The sequence below is a fragment of the Rhipicephalus sanguineus genome, chromosome 5 (assembly GCF_013339695.2).
Source record: "Rhipicephalus sanguineus isolate Rsan-2018 chromosome 5, BIME_Rsan_1.4, whole genome shotgun sequence".
Lineage (NCBI taxonomy): Eukaryota > Metazoa > Arthropoda > Arachnida > Ixodida > Ixodidae > Rhipicephalus > Rhipicephalus sanguineus.
The window spans coordinates 82201544-82222167 of NC_051180.1; the positions used below are offsets into that span (position 1 = coordinate 82201544).

General features: G+C 46.6%; 1 protein-coding gene across 3 annotated transcripts in view; it reads right to left on the reverse strand.

Moving 5' to 3' along the window:
- Window positions 1–20624, reverse strand: part of LOC119393886 (ralA-binding protein 1) — a 70371-nt gene that overhangs the window by 37401 nt on the left and 12346 nt on the right. For all 3 annotated transcript variants that reach the window (XM_037661073.2, XM_049416404.1, XM_037661074.2), the window contains exons 5-8: window positions 18889–19002; window positions 17180–17383; window positions 16412–16530; window positions 1949–2079 (exon numbers count right to left, since the gene is read on the reverse strand). In XM_037661073.2, the coding sequence (XP_037517001.1) occupies window positions 1949–2079; window positions 16412–16530; window positions 17180–17383; window positions 18889–19002 (568 nt within the window). The remainder of the gene's footprint in view (window positions 1–1948; window positions 2080–16411; window positions 16531–17179; window positions 17384–18888; window positions 19003–20624) is intronic.

Consider the following 20624-nt stretch of genomic DNA (forward strand, 5'->3'; position numbering starts at 1 on the left):
AAAAGGAGCAGAGGAGATATGGCAGCCGCATTCTGTCTTCTTAGCGATAACAGTCAAAGCAATCTAAGACAGAACAAACATTATGCGTGTTGTTGCAAATTACAATAATAGACAAGCTGAAAGGGCTGAATAATTGAGCAGAAAATGGAATTTGATTGTGACCAAGGACTAACAAAGAAATAGAAACGTTTAAAAGCAATATTGAAGTGAATAATGCACACGAGCACTGGTCTAAACAGTTTCTGTTATACTGCTTTGTACATGGCACTGTTAAAGAGTGCAGCACTAACAAAAATGTGTGATCATCACAGTGTCACTAAGCCCCTTTACCAGGCGATACCCATGAAACAACTAGACTGAAGTAGCATCTGCGGTGTGCTCGACACCCAACATAAGTACGCAGCAAGTTTACATAGTCACAACTTAAAAGCTATGCTTCAAAGCAGAGTATAGAGACAGGCATATGGTATTTGGAACTTTGTGTGCAGTTCAGCAAACCGTCATTGTAAACACTGAAAAGGTGCCGCTGACAACAGCTCCAATGTGCCAGATTACGACTTAAATGTGCATTTCAATGTGCACAGGTAACAAGTTATGTTCATTCATCAATTTACCAGTGCCGTCCGATCTGCCAAGGCCTACGAAGCTGTGAGAGTCGTTGCAGTTTTTTAACATGCACTTAAAAGTTCCTTAGCAAGTTCCTTAACGTTTGCTTAAATAAGAACATGAAAACATTCTTGTATACCACTTTTTATAGAGCGCAACCACCAGGAATTTACATTACAGAGGAACTAAAGCAGCCACAGCTACAACTATGCTCTACAATAAATGGCTAATCATACCATACTTGCAGGCGATCACACAACATTAAAGGGACACTAAAGGCAAATATTAAGTCGACATTGATTGTTGAAATAGCGGTCCAGAAACCTCGTAGTGCTGCTTTTGTGCCAAGGAAGTGCTTATTTTGAAATAAAATCACGTTTTTAGTGGTCCGCATCGCGTTAGCGCGCTTCAAATCTCCCGCCTGAAAATACGACTTTCATACGTCACTGCTGGCATGCCCAACGTTGCCCGCTTTTACTGCGCGGCCACCGACACTAGTAGCAGCCGAGCGGAAGTAGCGGGACCCACAGTAGCAACAACGGGCGCTGCGGCAAAGACTTGCTCGGATGGGCACATTCAAAGCCGTCACCAAGTTGCGATTGGTCTCGTAATCCTCAGTACGAAAGTGCAGCGAGCACACACGCAGAGGTTTTGACTGTTTAGCACACTGGCACAATGGCATGTCACTAAGCCACTTCGAGCGTAAGGGTTCATTCCGCGGCACCCAGTGAAAAGACACACCGGTTTCCTTGCTGCAGCACTGGCGTTGTGCACCATTCGGGCATCCGGCAATATCACACGCATGCGGCATTTTGTCGAACTGTCTGTCAGAGCGACTTTCACGAGCGCGCAAAACACGCACGGCAGTACGCGATCCCGAAACTACCACTGAGACTGGCGAGGCGCAGTTCGGCGAAAACGGAACCTTTGAACCACGTGCGCCGTTCCCCATGGCAATGCCACGGAGGTTTTGTTTTCCATGAATCAAGCGGAAACGAACAAACAGCATTTTATTACGTCTTTTGATGCTCGGAATGTTCTTTTTTTACTGCTGCTAGTTTGATTACTAGTGATTTATTGTAGGCCGACTTCCATACGTCATCGGGATCACTTCGAAAATGTCCCACTCGTGGTGCTCATCATGTGATACATTTAGCTTAATTTCTCAGTAAGTAGGGCACTGCTGTTGATAATATTGCCGTTTTAGAAGTTGTCATACATTGGGCTTTCACTCTGACACAAATTGTTATTGGCCTTTAGTGTCCCTTTAAGACTGCTATTCCAATGAAAGTTCAATAGCAATTACAAAGTGCAATGGGTGATTCACGATGCCTTCACTTACTTGATGATTTTCACATCCTTGAAGAATATCGGTGCATGGGAGAACAAAGCATGGAGAACCCTGTGGCTGATCTGCATGCTTGGGCTCAGCACAACGGAGACATTTTGCAGGTTCATCTTGTTGTGCTTCTCCTGTAAAGCAGCAACACAGTCAACAGCGGTATTACAACTGCTTTCTACTACATATTTTACTTGGGATACCAAGTTATGCTCAGCAGTCATGCCTGTTTGTGTTATCCCTGTCTGAAGCCTATTATGAGTTGTGAAAAAAAAAAGAGGAGTACAGTAAACGAAGAGGCTTAATGAAGGCGTATGCGCTCTAGCGAAACTCAGAAAACAAGCCTCTGAAGCATAGTTCAACGAGTGAGAGCACGCACGTCAGCCGGATCGTGTGCGAGAGACCAGAACTTCCAGGGCCTTTAAATTGTGGCTTTGCGCAAGAAGCCTTCAGTTTCAGTCACTGACATTTGTCAACTGCTTAGACACATAGGCATTAAAATGTAGAATCAAACGTTGTGCCAAGTTTCTCGCTTCTGATGTTACTGAACAATATCAAAAACAGTCAGGAAGTGGGAAGAAAAGATGCTTTAGTTGCTGCTAGTTCAGGAGTTAAGGAAATGAAATATTATATACATTTGTTTGAAATGTGACGTCATTATGGCAGCTGCGTGACTAAACAACATGCCATTGAATGCAAAAACAAAAGCTAACTAGTCATCCCCTGCCAAGGAAGCCATAAATTAGTAGCGAACAAAAAACAGAGGCAAAAGAAAGAGATGTAGACAAGACAAGCGCTAACCTGAAACTATGTTTCTTTAGGAACACACGTGAATGTGTACTAACTCTAATCACAAAGATCTCACACATCACATGCACACGATGTAACTAAAAAAACATCACATTATCAAGACACGTGATGCGCAAGGTCTTTGTAATTAGAGTTGGTATACAGTCGAATCCCGCTATAACGAATACCGCTACAACGAAATTTCCGCCACAACGAATAATTTTCGATTCCCCGTCAGCTGCCCATAGAAAACAATGAGAAAAATGTCTCGTCACAACGAAGAATTTTTTGGGGTATTCCGCTTGAACGAAGTTTTCGCGAGTGCCACCACATAAGGAAAAGGAGCTTGCCTAGGATTGCCGCAAAATTCCGCTAGAAACTCGACCATTTCTCGTTGTCAGAGCTGTGCGGCCGCATCGCAAGACCTGTGTCTTCATTGGAGACATGCTTTCTGCCACCACACGCACATCCCGGTAAATTCTTCGCTATTCAGGTGCTCGGCGACAGATCGTCCATCCACCATGATGCTGCCGGCAGGTTTGATGCGCGTGCGGGCCGCGCATGAATCGTTCTTCAAGAACTCCCGCCACTGTTTTGACATAGCACTCAAAACAAAACTACTGCTTGTCATCGCAAGCCCTGCGATCGTGAATGACAGCCACAGCGTTTTGAAGGCACACACGCGGACAGCACGCACCTAGTTAAGCGTAACTGCATTCTGCCGCAACCGCTGCGAACACAAATGCGGTCGTGTCGATGCGATCATGGGCGACCGTGAAAGTACGCGCGCATCCAACTTACGCGCGCCGACTCAAAGCAATGCTACGGTCAAAACCGCGGTAGACGCGATCACAGATAGCAACGACGCAGTTCTGAAGGCACGCGCACGGCCAGCGCGCACAGATTGAAAATGGAACTACCATTTGCTGCAACCGCTGCGCAGAAAGCCGCGGTCGCTATCGTCGCGATCATCGATAGCGAATACGCTCAAGTACGCAGCTAACACACTGGAAGAAAGATTAAAGGCAATAAAGTAAAACGGCACAAAGTGTTTCGGCTTTCCTTTCGCTCACTTATGACTGTGGTAGTGCAGAGCTTCGGCACTTCGTTTTCAGTTAACCTCTAGTGGACTTTGACACGCTCCTTCGCGACGCTATGCGATCGGCACGCTTCAAGGGTAGTCCGCATATAGTATTTGCTCGTGTATAACCTACGTCTGTAACTCGCGTATTGACGCAAAGCCGCCTTCCTGGCATTACCATGAAGCCAACTAGCACACTGAAATTTACGTATAACCCGCACCCCGACTTCATTGCTAAATTTTTGGGCATATTTTGTGCGTGTTATACACAAGAAAATACATTCACTCGGAGTGCGGCCAAGTACGTCCGAGTTAGCGAGAATTAAATGCAAAGGACAATGCATGTGCTCGCCGGGACCAAAGGACGAGTCATGATCATCGGATCTTAACTTTTGTGGTCTATAGATGAAATTTCGCTTCAATGAAATTCCGCGACAACGAACTTTTTCGTGCGTCTCGTCAATTTCTTTTTGCGGGATTTGACTGTATATTCATGTATGTTCCTAAATAAACATGGTTCGAAGCTAGCGCTTATCCTGTTTACATCTCTTTCTTTTGTCTCTGAATTTTGTTCGCTACTCATTTTAAGCTACGCATCTTTACTATGTGACCAACTTGCCGCATTTGACAAATGCACATTTAACACAGCATGAAATAAATCAGACTAAGGATGCCACAACACAACGCTCAAATTGTGTCGTCCATGCTTTGTCTTTCATTTCTTTCACACTGTAAATAAATATAAAAAGTCACCAGGAAATACTATTCTGCATTATCTATTGACGTTATCTTCACAGCAAGGAAGGTACCTAACGCGCACCTTTTTTTCGGTAAAACGAGTCCAAAAATCGCATGCGTGTTAGAATCGAGTACAAAAAAAAAAAAAAAAAGAAACTCGGTTATCATATTGCCATCGGCATTTCAAAATGGCCGCCTCCTACGCGCCTCAGCCATTGTTTCAGTTCGTACGTGTGCTGAGGAGTTTGTCATCCCGCTCTGCGTTCGCATCGATGGCATGAAAGTGCCGACTCCAAATACTCGATGAGTGCACCACGATGCCGCATTTAAAAGAAAAGTTATTGCATGTGCAGAGACGGACGGAAATCGGGCCGCATTGCAGTTGTTCGTAGTTCCCGAAACGTGCGTGCGAGACTGGCGCAAACATAAGCAGAAGGTTCTTTTTACAGCAAAGCTTAAGGAAAAGGTTTCAGTGGACCAAAGCAGGGCCGGTTTCCCGAAATCGAAGAGCGTTTACAGCGACAAGGAGTTGTCCGACAGCGACGAGGATTGATCCATTACCTCCATTACGCGACTTGTATCGCCGCCGTAGTGGTGACAGTTCTAGCGGCAAGGCCCGCTGTTTGACCTTGTGTTTTATTTTTTGAAACATTGGTTCTTTAAAACCCAAATACTTGTTCTTCGGAATGTGCGAAGGTTGACTCCTACGGACTTTTTTTGTTCATTTCTCTCACGAAAAATGGGTGCGCGTTACAATCGATGTTCTGCTTCTTTTTTTTTTGGTCGCGGAAAACGGGTGCGCGTTACAATCGAGAGCGTGGTAGAATCGAGTAAATACGATAAACTTCAATGGGTGGGTCCTTCCTGAGCATTACGGAATGGTACCTATTCCAAACCATTTCGCTATTTCGCTTACTATCACCATGACGCTATTTTTTCTACAGCATATGAATGAGGACAGTGAGACCCATAAAAATCCAGAGGACAAATGCAGACTTGAAATACACAACAGCAAACACGCACAAACCAAATATTATGGAGCAACAGAACAGAAAGTCCAGCAAGCCAAAATTACCCTTTATTGAAGCGACAGTGGTATACAGTGTACGTAGAAATTATATAACTGACTATAGTTGCACCCTTATGATTATATATATGGAGAGGGTGGAAATAAAGAAGCGCTTTTGGAATGCGACTCTCGCGTACAGTGTTTAGAGCGGAGTGCTGCGCTGACGCTGCATTTGAAGGCGTTGCCCTTGCCAGCAGAGCGTCTCGATAAGTGGAAGCAAAGCAACACACTAATTAAGAACTATAACATGAAAGAATAAGGCACATTTATAAAGCATGAAGTGTGTTATTGCCTTACTATTAGAACGAACAAGTTCGAGCTATGTAACAGCCAGCACGTCAGCACTATTGCTTATACGTTAAGTGCAAGGAGGTTGAAAAAAAGCTTCTGGAGTGGAGGCGGCACGCCGCCGCTGAAGCCGACGACCGCCATATTGCTCCAGGCAGAAAACGTGTGGGTCGTCGCTTGAGCCCGCGCGGAAGTTCTGCAGATGGCGAATTTCTCCACTCGTTGGTGGCAAACGAGTGTTGTGGATGTATCATTTTTCGGACTGCGATCCACTCGATAACCACATTTACAATTTGTCGAAGATTGCCAAGCTGTACATAAAAAACGCCGGGCCTGCGCGGAGCACGCAGCACAATCACAGCGAAAGCTGGAAGAGCGGCCTTTCTAGAGCCTGTTCTAAACTCTCTTGGGGAAACTAATACAAGTACACTTGCAAGGTACCCACTACGGCGCAAATCATAATTTTTGTGTAGTAGGAAACTATGCCATTATTCGTCTTTCTGCGGATAAGCAAGGTACCCGCTACACGTCTGTAAGGCATTACATCAACTTTGTTGATACTGCCTGTGGATGACGATGAAGGAGTATGGCTGAGCCTTTTGTAATGAATTTGAAGAAAATAACGACCCGGTCACTCGTTGTGCAATCAGCATTGTGTGACGCCTGGTCGTTATTTTGCTCTTCTGACACGCTTTATTACACATTTAACGCGATTCCTTGCCCGACCTGACGCCTGTAAGGATGTTTTCGGAAAGGAGTTCCAGCCACTAGCATGGCTCTGTGGTAGAATACTCGACTTCCACGCAGAGGACCCGGGTTCAAGTCCCATTTGAGCCTCTTTATTTTTATTTATTCGATTTTTTCTTATTTCGAGCGATAGTGGTTATGAACACGGGCGGCGGCGGCGGACAACTACCCCACTGCCGTTTTGATCTGATTACTTTCGCTGTAAAATCAGGCTTCACCACATTTCAAAAGAAATGAACCAGAAAGAAATTCGGCAGATCCCACGCGTTGTGGGAATCTGTTCCATGTGAAGCAGTCAGCGAGTACGTCTATGCTGTATTTTATGGCTTTGAGCCAAGCGTTACGAGGTGGATCAACGTGTTTTAGGGGCGTAGCTCCTCTTACTCTAACCTTGTCACGTCTCCGTTGTCCGGCGTATCTCCCGGCAGCCGGCAGTAAACGGCAGTATCTGTCCGGTGGCGGTGGTGGTGTGCGGCGTGACCACCCTTACTGCGCATGCGCATACCCTCTCCACACACCTCCTCTCCCCTCCCCTCACCATTCCCCACGTCCTCTACCCTCTCCACTTCCCCTCTCCCATAACCAGTCTTAAAAACGGAGGGGGCGTGCACACATGAAGGCTCCCTAAAGACAATGCGCTGCGACAGTACGTGATATGTATCGCCCTCTCCTCTCCTACGCTTCCCCCTCTTTCTCCTCTCCTATGGTCCCCCCCACCTATCTTGCCTCACGGCGCAGCGGCGCCGACGCAGGCAGCGTCTCCATTGAAAAAACCGACCGCTCGCGCTGCACAACCGTTCACTGACCACACCGTATATATATATATATATATATAGGCACTGGATTTTGACCTCCAAGGTAGTGCGTGTGTGCGATTTCTCCTGTGCGTGATTTAACAATGAAAATTCACAGCGTACATGTAAAATTAAAGTGAGCTGCAAGTCGTTATAACTCTCATCGAACCTTTAGTATAAACGCGCCCGATCTCACGTCGGTGACGATGTACTGGGCAGAATTCACGGAAGATTCACGGTTTACCGATGAACCTCCGCAGCTTCGCCCACTCATCATCATTCACTCCGTGGATATGCTGTGATTTTTTTCTAAGTGTAGTAGCTGTGTGCACATCGTGGGCTTACCAGGCACGTCAACAACACTGGCGTTTAAAGGGTAACTTTATGGTGCAACGTAACGTCAGCCCTCACGTTAGAGTACATAGTCAGTATTATCGAAACTAAGTGCACTTTATGGTGCAACCATGTGAATATCATAGGTAACTTTCGGTAATGGATTCATCTGGGGTCGAGAAATGCTTCAATAGAGCTTGCTGAAACATAGGAATAAAATGTATTGTTTATTACACTGCTAAAAAACGGAGCCAACACTGGAACCACAGACGTTAATCTGATATGACGCCTGTATCGTAGGAGTACATACGTACTGTGTACAGCTCAGACCACTTATAACATAACCGCTTACAGTGCAGTACCGGCTATAATGCGGTTTTTTCTGACTCCCGTTTACCCTCCCATAGAACTCCATGTATACGCATACCGCTTATTGTGCAGTCCCCCGAGATGAAAGACCGGTTACAATGCGGCTGTCGGAACTTTCTCAGAGATGTGAGGGAGCGAGCGTGCTTCTCAGCGGAGATGCGCCGGCAGGGGAGGGAGCGGCGACGGCGTTACGAAGGAGGAGGGGACTCGGAACGAACGAACAAGGAGCGGGGGGAGGAAAAAGAAGAGACCGCGGTGGGAGGCCGCAGCCCGGTGCGGGTGCGTGCATGTTGTGTGGAGGGGGAGCGGTTGCGTGGCCGACGGAGAAGCCTTTGCCCCTTTTTCTTCAGCCGCTTGACATGCGCGCTCCGCTACGTACGGGCGTGCGCGTCCGCATCAAGGGCACGTTACCGCTGTTTGTCTCCGTCGGGAAAATAGTTGCTTCGTCGCAGAGCGCAGATATCGCACGTGCAACCTCGATTCCCCCACAAGTAACAATGCTTTGAGACGCGATTGAGCTTTCGCCTTTGCCACCAACAGGCGGACTTAGAAGCTTGAAAGACTTTTTCAGGATAGTTGCCGCGGCTGTTCTCCCGACCGCGAACCGAAACTTCGTTTCACGCGTGATACCCTCGGCTCGCGAGTGCGATCTCTTCTACGCCCGATCTCCGTGTTGTCTAGGGCAAGCTTCTCGCGACGGCATGCTAAGTTGCAGCACGCACGCTAGGCCTAACGGGTGCTAGCTGCCACATCGGTGGCCGCGGACTACAGAAGTCGCGGTTTGGTGCGGAGTCAATGAAACATTTTGCATTTAGAAGGGGTGACTTACATCTTTAACGAAAATGCGGGCGTGCGTGTGAAACACTCGAGTGGTGGTTTGCGGTCGCCATCGTTCTCGATATCGCGCACGCACGCGCAGTATGTTACCGCGGCGACTTCCCATGACGGCGCATTTTTTCCGCGTTCGTTATGTCGGCACCGCAGGTCCGCGGACGCTAACCATTCAACATTTTCAAATGTAAGCAGATGCAAACTTACGTCCCAGTCGCATGCCTCGATAGTCGGAATCGCACGCCTGCCTGTTGGTCATGTTTTGCACACAAGCAACCTTTCAAAAATGCTGATTTGGTTATAGTGCGGTACCGCTTATAGTACGGATATTCGCGACTCCGGTGACTTACGTTATAAGCGGTCTATGCTGTATTGCTTTCTTGCAAAATTAGATAGCCAGCACCTCAACCACACTTGACGTTGCACTGACATTCCACCTGCATAGGCTGTTTTTACAAACCAGTCTGTATGCCTGACGTGCCTATGTGGTAATATACTTGATTGCCACGCACAATGCTTGGGTTCGATTCCTGCTGTGATCCTAATATTTTTTCCATTCGTCAGGTCAACGCTGCCGATGTCGGTTTTTCTTAACGCTCTCGCATTTAAATTACTAACGTCTGTTCTCGCCGTTCCTGGGTAGATATAAATTGTCAGTCACCTGTGGCGCATAACCGTACACTGCGGCCAGTGGTAAACGGCTATGTGCCACACGTGTCTGTAGGAAAGGGATTGACGACGTATGCGACAGGTTTTCCCGTTATTCATGTCATGACCTGACAGTCATATTCGTCAAATCCTTTTACTCTCCCATGCCGATTTTGGTCAACTAGGCGACCATGAGAGCACCCAGGCGTAGGCGGCTAGGTAGATAGATTCGTAGATACAAACGGTGAATGCACCAAAGGTTCGCTAAGAAATGCTTCGCATTTAAAACTCCCAGAGCGGAGTAAGAACGCAGCTGACAAGGACTGTTATTGTTAAAAATTTGTAGACGAGCGTAAACAAGAGCTGCAGCAAGCTAGTCAATTGATCTGCTTTCGTATCTCTTCTTTTGCTGTGTTTACTTTTTAAGGGCACGTGTTTCATATGGTTAGTTTTGTGATTGTCTGCATATTATGCGTAAACAAGAGCTGCAGCAAACTGGTGAACTAGTCTGCTTTTGCGTCTTTTCTTTTGCGTGTTTAGTTTTAAGAGCGCCTGTTTCATATGGTTAGTTTCGTGGCTGTCTGCATTATGATGCATTTTGAAGTTATTGTGGATTTGTTGCTTTATCGATTCAAGTAAAAACCACACTGTACTATATGCTTCTTTTTTCTTTTGAAATTATATAAAAGCCGGGGATGAATAAAATTTTATGTACCACTTATTAACTCCACCATGTGCTTCATTTCGGCAATGCTGGAAGCGAATTCTACGTGTTATCACGCACGCTTCAGCCCATGTATTATGGCGTAAAAAAACTGCCTTCTTCAATATGGCAGGACAAAAAAAAAATTCGGCCAAATAAGTGACACTGTCTAGTTCTCAGCTGAAACGACCCCGCGGAAGCTCACAATTACACTGCGCGCGCTCAAGCTGTGCTACCTCTTGCCTGGAGCAAGATGGCTGCCAACCGGTTTCCCAGGCTTCACCCGCTGGCGTGGGCGCGTATAGGGGACCTCCACTCCAGTTCTTTTTAAACCTCCTTGGTTGTGTGTGAGTTAGAGCGGTGCGAATAGCAAAATTTTAGGTGCGAAGCAAATTCAAATATTGAAGTTTGAGTGCGAATCGAATTTAACACATTTCGCATATTTCTAGCATATTTTTTTAATAATATGAAGCGAAATTACAGAAAAATGTTGCAGAGGATCCCTAAGCATATTCTTATGAGATAGCAATGTGAAAGTGCATCTTTTGGCTAGGTTGGTGAAGCACTGCAGGGGTGGTGTTCCCTAGTTGTCTTATCAAGAATGAGGCAATGCAGAGGCCGAATTGTATTTATTTACATGATTTGGTGCAACCAATGTGGTGTCGGTAACACTTTACACGTGAAAGGAAAAGACGCTATTCCCTCAACCTCTCCTCCTTTGCGACTTCTGTGGAGTAACTGATGTGGTGGACAAGGGCACGTTCCCTTCGAGTCCGGAGTTCCTAATCTGCCCCACAGATGTCAATGTACAAAAACATCTGAAATTTAAAATGCTGAAAACCTTCAGCGTCCGTTTGTTTGGACTTTCTGCCCAAGTTTCAGGTCCGAAATGGCATTCATTAAAGCCCCCACCTCTGCCATGTCTATCATCTCTTAGGTTTGAACCAGCGATTTCATGAGTCGATCCGTTTGTGGCTTTAGCAGAGTCCGAAAGGCAGCTTTGCCGCAATGCCAGAGTGCAATGGGGTGAAGCATATTGAAACTTTGATGAGGCCACTGTCATGGCACAGTGTGGCTGATGCCACGATGTCTTTCCGGTGAAGCACCGGAAATGCACAGAGGCGTGATGGCGGCAAACGCGCCAGTACGATTTCATCGCTGACAACCCTTCTGATAAGTATTTTCAGCTAACTGCTCAGTAGTGCATGTGGCCTAGCATAGTGGTATGCATATAACCCAAACGCGCCACACCGCCGTTCATGCTGCCTCTTTGTGCGAGACCGCTAAGTGCACTGCACAGACGTGTTACCCTCACGAATGTTGACAGCTCGCCATCACCGCACCCATGTGCGGTAAGGAACGGAGTGGGCGTAATGAACACTTTCATGACAAATGCATGCATACGGTACAGCAAGCGCCCCGGCAGTGACGGCGTCAGCTTAGTTGGCGATGTGCTGCACACAACTAGGAACAATAGGCCTCATGCGGCAGCAAATGCTGCGTATCGGCAGAGATTCAGCGATGCACGTGCGCATCGTTTACATGCGCTCACGCATCAGGGAAAGCTGGATAAGTCGTCCACTCTTCCGCCACAGTCTTTGTGCCATCTGCATCATTGTTTCGACATTGTTTCCAAACGCTCCATGCGAGAGAGCCGTAATCTATTCCGCGCTTTGCTGGTATCAGCGGCGCTGATCACGAGAGGCAAATTTGCGATTGGCGGTTGGCACGTAGTTAAGTGAAGTTCATGGCAGGTACCGAATGTATCCACGAGAGCCTAGGTATGCACCAACATGATGAGTCTACTGGGAGGCATTAAAGCTGTTGCAGATGTGGCTGTGGCGATTTGACCGCATGAGTGGAATAAAAAAGCATGAATTTGCTTTTTCGGACTATTTCATAGTCCCCAGGGAGTCCAAAAATCTGACGTTCGAATACTTTGAATACTTTGGAACAGTTAAATTCCGGTGCCAATTAAGTTGAATAGCAAACACTATTAGAAAAATATTTGAAAGCATAGCTCGGCACACTCACTCATGAAAGCACTCACTCACACTCACTCACACTCATTTGAACGTTGTGGGTGTGAGTATGAGTGAGTGCTCATGAGTGTGAGTGGACGTGAGTGTGAACGTGAGTGAGCACTCATGAGTGTGAGTAGGCGTGAGTGTGAACATGAGTGAGTACTCATGAGTGTGAGTAGATGTGAGTGTGAACGTGAGTGTTTACTCATGAGGTTGAGTAGGCGTGAGTATGAACGTGAGTGAGTACTCATGAGTGTGAGTAGTTGTGAGTATGAACGTGAGTGAGTGCTCATGAGTGTGAGTGGACGTGAGTGTGAACGTGAGTGAGCATTCATGAGGGTGAGTTGGCGTGAGTGTGAACGTGAGTGAGTACTCATGAGTGTGAGTAGATGTGAGTATGAACGTGAGTGAGGACTCATGAGTGTGAGTGGACGTGAGTGTGAACGTGAATGAGCACTCATGAGGGTGAGTAAGCGTGAGTATGAACGTGAGTGAGCACTCGTGAGTGTGAGTAGTCGTGAGTGTAAACGTGAGTGAGTGCTCATGAGTGTGAGTGGACGTGAGTGTGAACGTGAGTGAGCATTCATGAGGGTGAGTTGGCGTGAGTGTGAACGTGAGTATTCATGAGTGTGAGTAGATGTGAGTATGAACGTGAGTGAGGACTCATTAGTGTGAGTGGACGTGAGTGTGAACGTGAGTGAGCACTCATGAGGGTGAGTAGATGTGAGTATGAACGTGTGTGAGTACTCATGAGTGTGAGTAGGTATGAGTATGAACGTGAGTGAGTGCTCATGAGTGTGAGTGGATGTGAGTGAGTACTCATGAGTGCGAGTAGGAATGAATATGAACGTGAGTGAGTGCTCATGAGTGTGAGCGGACGTGAGTGTTAACGTGAGTGAGCGCTCATGAGTGTGAGTACGCGTGAGTGTGAACGCGGGTGAGTACTCATGAGTGTGAGTAGACGTGAGTATGAACGGGAGTGAGTACCAATGAGTGCAAGTAGTGTGAGTAGGCGTGAATATGAGCGTGAGTGAGTACTCTTGAGTGTGAGTAGAAGGGAGCTGTATGTGAGTAAGTATTGACGAGAGTGAGTGGACCTGAGAATGAACGTGAGTATCGACTGTATGTTGCCATGAGTGTGAACGTGGGTGAGCTCTCATGAAAGTGAATAGACGTGAGTATGAATGTGAGTATCGACGAAGGTAAGAGGACGCGACTATGAACGTGAGTGACTACCGATGAGTGTGAGTTGGCGTGAGTATAACAGTGACTGAGTGCTCGTGAGCGTGAGTGGACCTATGAACGTGAGTGAGTACCAGTGAGTGCGAGTAGGCGATAGTGAACGTGAGTGAGTACTGATTTGTGTGAGTAGGCATAGTATGAACGTGAGTGGGTACTCATGAGTGTGAGTAGAAGTGAGTACGAACGTGAGTGAGTGCTGATGAGTGTGAGTATACATGAGTATGAACCTGAGCGCGTGCCGGTGAATGTGTGTATCGACGGCTGTGAGTGGAAATGAGAATGAACGTAAGTGAGCCCTGATGAGTGTGAATATAAAAGAGTATGCAAGTGGGTGAGCACCAATGAGGGTGAGTGGAGTGAGTATGAAAGTGAGTGTGTACCTAAATGTGCGAGTAGAGTGAGTATGAAAGTGAGAGCCGATGAATGAGAGTAGACGAGAGTATGAAGATGAGTGATTACCGAAGTGTGTGAGTATACGCGAGTGTGAACATGAGTTCTGGGAGAGTGATAATTGAGTGTGAACACGACCTGTGAGCGTGAGTAGATATGGATATAAGTGCGAATGTATGACTGTGAGTATGACTGTAATTGAGTATGACTATCAACATGAGTTAGCGCCATTAGTGGGAGTAGACCTTATTATGGACGTATCGGTTAGTGTGGGTAGGTAAATAAAACTGAGTGATTGAGGAACCATGGTGTGTGCCTTTGAGTGGTAGTCGGCATGACTTTGAATGTAAGTACTCAGGAGTGAGAGTTGAGGTTAGTATGAAGGTAAGTTAAAAGCACCAAGGAATGTGTGTCAGGGGTCGGCAAAGTTTATGGCACACACTCACTCGTTCACTCAAAAAATATGCTGCTTCTTATGGGCTCACTTGGTCTCAAACTCGCTAAAACACTATTCAGCCAAGCTCACTCACATTCAGGCTAAAGAGAGGTTTCCTCAGCCGGATTCACGTGGACTTAGAAGCATCAGATTTTTCTCCAAGTGAACGCACACGGACTCCACCCTAACAATATTGAGAACTGCCAGGCTCGCTGGGACTCAACGTCACCAGTTCGTCCCAAACGGCCTCACTCAACGACTACAAAAAAGATCAACGACCATAGCTCGGCACACTCACTCATGAGTGCACTCACTCACACTCACTCACACTCATTTGAACGTTGTGAGTGTGAGTCTGAGTACTCATGAGTGTGAGTGGACGTGAGTGTGAACGTGAGTGAGCACTCTTGAGTGTGAGTAGGCGTGAGTATGAACGTGAGTGAGTGCCTATGAGTGCGAGTAGGCGTGAGTATGAACGTGAATGGGTGTGTCTATGAGTGTGAGTAGGTGTGAGTATGAACGTGAGCGAATGCCTATGAGTGTGAGTAGGTGTCAGTATGAACGTGAGTGAATGCTTATGAGTGTGACTAGGTGTGAGTATGAACGTGAGTGAGTGCCTATGAGTGTGAGTAGGCGTGAGTATGAACGTGAGTGAGTGCCTATGAGTCTGAGTGGGTTTGAGTATGAACGTGAGTGAGAGCCTATGAGTGTGAGTAGGCGTGAGTATGAACGTGAGTGAGTGTCTATGAGTGTGAGTCGGCGTGAGTATGAACGTGAGTGAATGCTTATAAGTGTGAGTGGGCGTGAGTATGAACGTGAGTGAGTGCCTATGAGTGTGAGTGGGCGTGAGTATGAACGTGAGTGAGTGCCTATGAGTGTGAGTCGGCGTGAGTATGGACGTGAGTGAATGCTTATGAGTGTGAGTGGGCGTGAGTATGAACGTGAGTGAGAGCCTATAAGTGTGAGTAAGCATGAGTATGAACGTGAGTGAGTGTCTATGAGTGTGAGTAGGCGTGAGTATGAACGTGAGTGAGAGCCTATGAGTGTGAGTAGGCGTGAGTATGAACGTGAGTGAGTGTTTATGAGTGTGAGTAGGCGTGAGTACGAACGTGAGTGAATGCTTATGAGTGTGAGTGGGCGTGAGTATGAACGTGAGTGAGTGCCTATGAGTGTGAGTAGGCGTGAGTATGAACGTGAGTGAGTGCCTATGAGTGTGAGTAGGCGTGAGTATGAACGTGAGTGAGTGCGAAGGCTGAAAATATTGGGGTGAGTGAGTGTGAGTGAGTATTCTCTTACAGTGCCGACCTATGTTTGAAAGTTCGAATAATCGCACACCCCTACTGTGAGTATAACGTACACTGTTCCCATCATTAGAAGAGAAAAAAAAATTCACCGATGATTACGATACTGCCTAATGTGAATTCTGAGCACAGCTGCGCACTGGCACAAGGCCAACTGTGTTTGAAGTTTTGGCTTTCCACAAGTTATCAACTATGCCAGAAATCACAATTTTTGTGTAGTAGGACAGCACCCATTACACCATTATTCATCTTTCTGCGGATAAGCGAGGTATCTGCTACACATCTTTAAGGTATTATGTGCACTTTGTTGATGCTGCATGTGGCTGATGAATTATGGCTGAGCACCTTGCAGTGGTTGGGAAGCATTAAACCACACACTCATTGTGTAATTAGCATTGTGTGATGACTGGTTGTTATTTTACTCTTCTACCCCGCTATATTACATAGGTTAACGCAATTCCTTGCTCAACATGACGCCTGTATAGGGTCTTTTTGCAAATAAGTTTAAAGCATCAGCGTGGCTCTGTGGTAGAATACTCGACTGCCACACAGAGGGCCCAGGTTCAAATCCCATTCAATCCTCGGTATTTTTTTCAAGTCTATCGGTTACACCATCGACGGCGATGTCACTCAATGCAGGAACGGCCGCCTAAGAGCTGCGCTCTAAAACGACAGCCACTCACCATGCGGAGAACATTAGTCATGTGCACGAACACCCACGACAGAAGGAGCCGGTTTGGGGTGGGCAGCTGCTCAATCAGCTTCTGAATTGTTTCCACTCGTCTGGTCTCATCCTTGATGGCTGAAACATTCGAAGTTGTTTTCAGCTTACGCGCTAAGTACAACATACTCAGTGAACACATGTACAACATACAAATATTCACGAATGCTACTAAACAAAGAGAGGTACAACATACCAGTATGCGTGGAATACAACAGCCATGAACAGAACTGCCATATTAGCACAGATAACAAATAAGCATAATGCAAAGGGCAACATTTTTCATGTGTGCCAAATTCTTATCTATTTCATTCTGCAAACAATGAAACAGAAGCAAGATAGGACATGTGCAGGACATCAGTTCGTTCACTTCAATGAAAACAAGAAGCACAAAGGGACAACAGTAGCGGCATTTAAGGACACTTGTAATGAAAATACTGCACAGCACAAAAGCTGGAAAAGTGGCATTGCACATGGTGAAGATTTTTCCAGCTGTTCATTTGCTTCCCTCATGATACGCAATTACCGGTTTAAAGAATGTAATCTTACAAGGTCTTGTGTGAAAACTTCTAGGATTGAACTTAGTGATTCTGAGGCATGCCTCAGAAGTGGAATCTCAATTTTGACTACCTTGCCTCATGATCATATCACAGTATTGGCACGTAAAACCACAGAATGTTAATCGATGCCTGAAAGAATCTCAAGAAAAGAAACGAGGACAGCGGCTTACCAGCAGCCTCCTCAAACTTTGGGCCCAGCTCGCTGGTGAGCACAGGGTCAGGCAGCTCACGGAGGAACTGCTTCAGCAGGCTGGCCACCACTTGCGGCCCGTGCTCACTCAGGCATACTTGCTCGTGCCGGTTGTAGGCCGCCCGGAGCTGCTGCACGGTCGACTTGACACCAGACATTCGGTAGATGCCCTCACAGGTCAGGCCTGCAAGGAGCAATAAAGAACAATGGTCCCTGACACATTCACCTAACCAAACTTGAAGGAGAAAGCCATGTACTATATATATTGGGGGGAAATAGTGCAAAAGACGAAAGACCAGGCAGAGAAAGACACATATACAACAGTGCTGAAGGGTGTTGTACCAACATGCCCTGTAGCCATATACTACTTTTTCCTTGTCGATGTATTGATCCCCCCCCCCCTCGAAAGTTTTCTCCACCTAGAGTGACTTTGCATTGCCTCTGAATCGGAGGCATTGCAAGCTTTCTGCATTGTAGTGTACAGCAGTACCGCCAGATGGCAGCACGGCATGTACTGCTTCCTGTAATAAGGGCTGCCAATAAACCTGACGTCACTTGTCCGCCCGGAGCCTCGGCTGTCGTGTCACTTACTCGCCCGATGCGCTCGACATGCATCTCATCTGGTTTTGCAATGACTCCGTGAAGGCCCACCTTTGACCAAGCGACGATGTCATGTGATGATGTCACAGTGTGACGTCATCACGACAAATTTTGTCGACTTGTGACGACATGGTGGCGTCATATGTGACGTCATCACATGATTTTTTGCATCACTTGTGTTGACACAGACGATCAATTTTTCACGTTTGATGAGGCATCTAAGGCTTTCGCCTTAATAAGGAACATGAGTAGAAATGTTATCAAACTGTTTCGAAGTGAAAGTTAGGGTCCAGTATCGTGATCTGTGCTCGTTAGGGACCACAAACACCCACTCAGGCAAGCTTCATATTAATGGATCACCTAATGCGCTTTGCTAGAAAGCTTCAAACAGGAACATGGTGTATTGCATCGAGAGGCCAGATTTTCATAGCAGCAGTTGTGTACAAAGACGTATTCCCACCATTCCCAAATCTGCACCTCCTAAGATTAGTTTAGTCGTCTAAAGGCTGAGCTACAAACTGATGTCACACTATATCTGGATCACCGTCTTTGATGCAATGCAGAGTCTTCTGTTTAGCTGGCACGTCTGAAAAATAAAAATTAAGTTCCTGTCTCATCCGCACAAGCGAATCCCATTTTTTCAACGAGCCTTCGATAATCTGCCTGCTTCAGATGCTATGTTTAAAAAGATCAAGGCCTATCGCTGCTCCCATCCCATAGTGTCCTTAAAACACTAACACAAACAAGGAAAATCATGGCCTTCCCAGCAATACGACATTTCTTGCAACTTGGTTGAAGTACTGCGAAAATTTCACTACCACTGAATCTAGGCGTGTATGTATTTCATTGTATATTCACTACATGCATATGCATAACTTCCTAAGTTATTACAGAATGACAAATTAGAGGTCAAGCATTTGGTCTCAACCTTCTAATAAGTCATCAAAGGAACACACAACGTTAACTAAATAGTCAGCTTCAACATATGCCACCATGTGAAGAATAAATGTGCATACAAAGAAACACTAACTTTGAATAGCTCCTAAATGGCTATATATATTTCGAAATAATGGTTCTTGCGCCACTGACCATGTTCTTCAATGTAGTCAAGGCACTCTCGCACAATAGCAGGCAACTCAATGCCGTCGTCAGACGGGTTCTTTTCAAGCGCAGTCGCCAAGGGAACGCCAAAAATGGGATCCTCTGAAACAGACACACAAAATATTTTCAGTGCTTCCGTACAGCTCCCGCCAAAGGAATTGGTTTGTGGTACACAATGTTTGCTATCGGCACTTTTACTCGTAGCATCGCTTAAATGAAGTATGATACTGCTATATATAGTTTTCACGTGATGTCACAGACAGGCTCTCTGCGCTTGGTGCCTCAACATGGCGGCCACCATTACTTTTTATCTCATTAGAGAGTGTCAGTGCAGGGGAGGACACCCAGTCGTTCGGTCCCCGCATTCTTTTGTGCTCTCCCTGCTTTCTTCTGTTGGCCAGCCGCGGCAAGAGGGAACACAAAGGAACGCTAGAGAGCACCGGCACTAATCTGATGTCACCGTTTCTCGCTCCGCCGTTCGAGTAAGTTCACGCAGCATCTCAACCAGCTGGTGCACCAAGATGGCGACCATGGTGACGTCAATGAAAACTATGTATATGCAAGGAGTTAACAGAGTGGAATGCTGTATGCAACAAATGAGCACACTGATCAGCTACAGCCCGTACAACAAAGGATCATACTAGACCAGCTTCAACGAGGGGCGCAGCCCCGAAAATTTTCAATTTTGCTTGCGTATATATAGACCTACTCCATGTCTGTAAACAGCGGTAGGCGCCGTCGATATATTCAGGGCCCTTGTAGCGACGTCACGGCGCGTAGGCTTCACCCAGCCGGCCCAGCTTGAAGCGCGCCACCACCCTCTATGATCATGTGACAACTGGCGCAGCAGCTGCAAAAGCTGCCTCCGAGCACCGCACGTCGGGGCGCCTCCCGCATGTTTACAAGCGGTGGCCGCAACAGAGGAAGTTGCTGTGGCTGTAAGAGGAACTCTGATATGAACATCGTGTTGACGTGTTGCTCCAGCTCTGTGAACCTCATCAAAACATGAGGTATCTTGACGGCGGGAATGTGACTCATTTGCGAAATATTGTCACCGCTGCAACAGTCTAGGTCACACGTGTACGTTTTAATTTGTTAACTAATGCAAGGATGATCTCGGCGACACTTTCATCCGTGACACGCTTGCGATAATGCTTCAACTACATGCTGTGGACAAGGCGGCTACGTACTTGTCAGTCTGTCAACCGCAGTCCGCGGCTCCCTCCTTACGCTCAAGTCGAGACCACGAAATGCGTACAGCCCTCCCCCCCCCCCCCCCCCGTAAACACACTCTGCAAGTTTCCCGAGTGTTGTTTTTCTGTGAATTCTGACAGACGTGGACATACCGTGAAGCGCACAGCAGCCAGAACAGCCCTGCACTATACACTTTTGCTAGGTGCATCATCGCAGCCGCATAAGATTTGGAAAAGCATAGTCGAAGTCGCGGCTGTGTCAATGAACCGTGATCACGCAGAAAGAAACACATGCGCCATGACTGAGCCACGTTTTAGTTCACGTAAGTACAATGAAACCCTTTTGGCGCGTCTTAAGACTTATATCAACAATGGAAAAAAGTTATATCAACAATGGCAACTGTGAAGAATTCTCCGCATATATGACAATGCTATCTACCATATAAACGTGCTCGCTATGCCTTCACACAAGGCTTACGCCAAGAAATGCGGTGCTGCACATTACAATGACAACCGCTTGACATGGCTAAT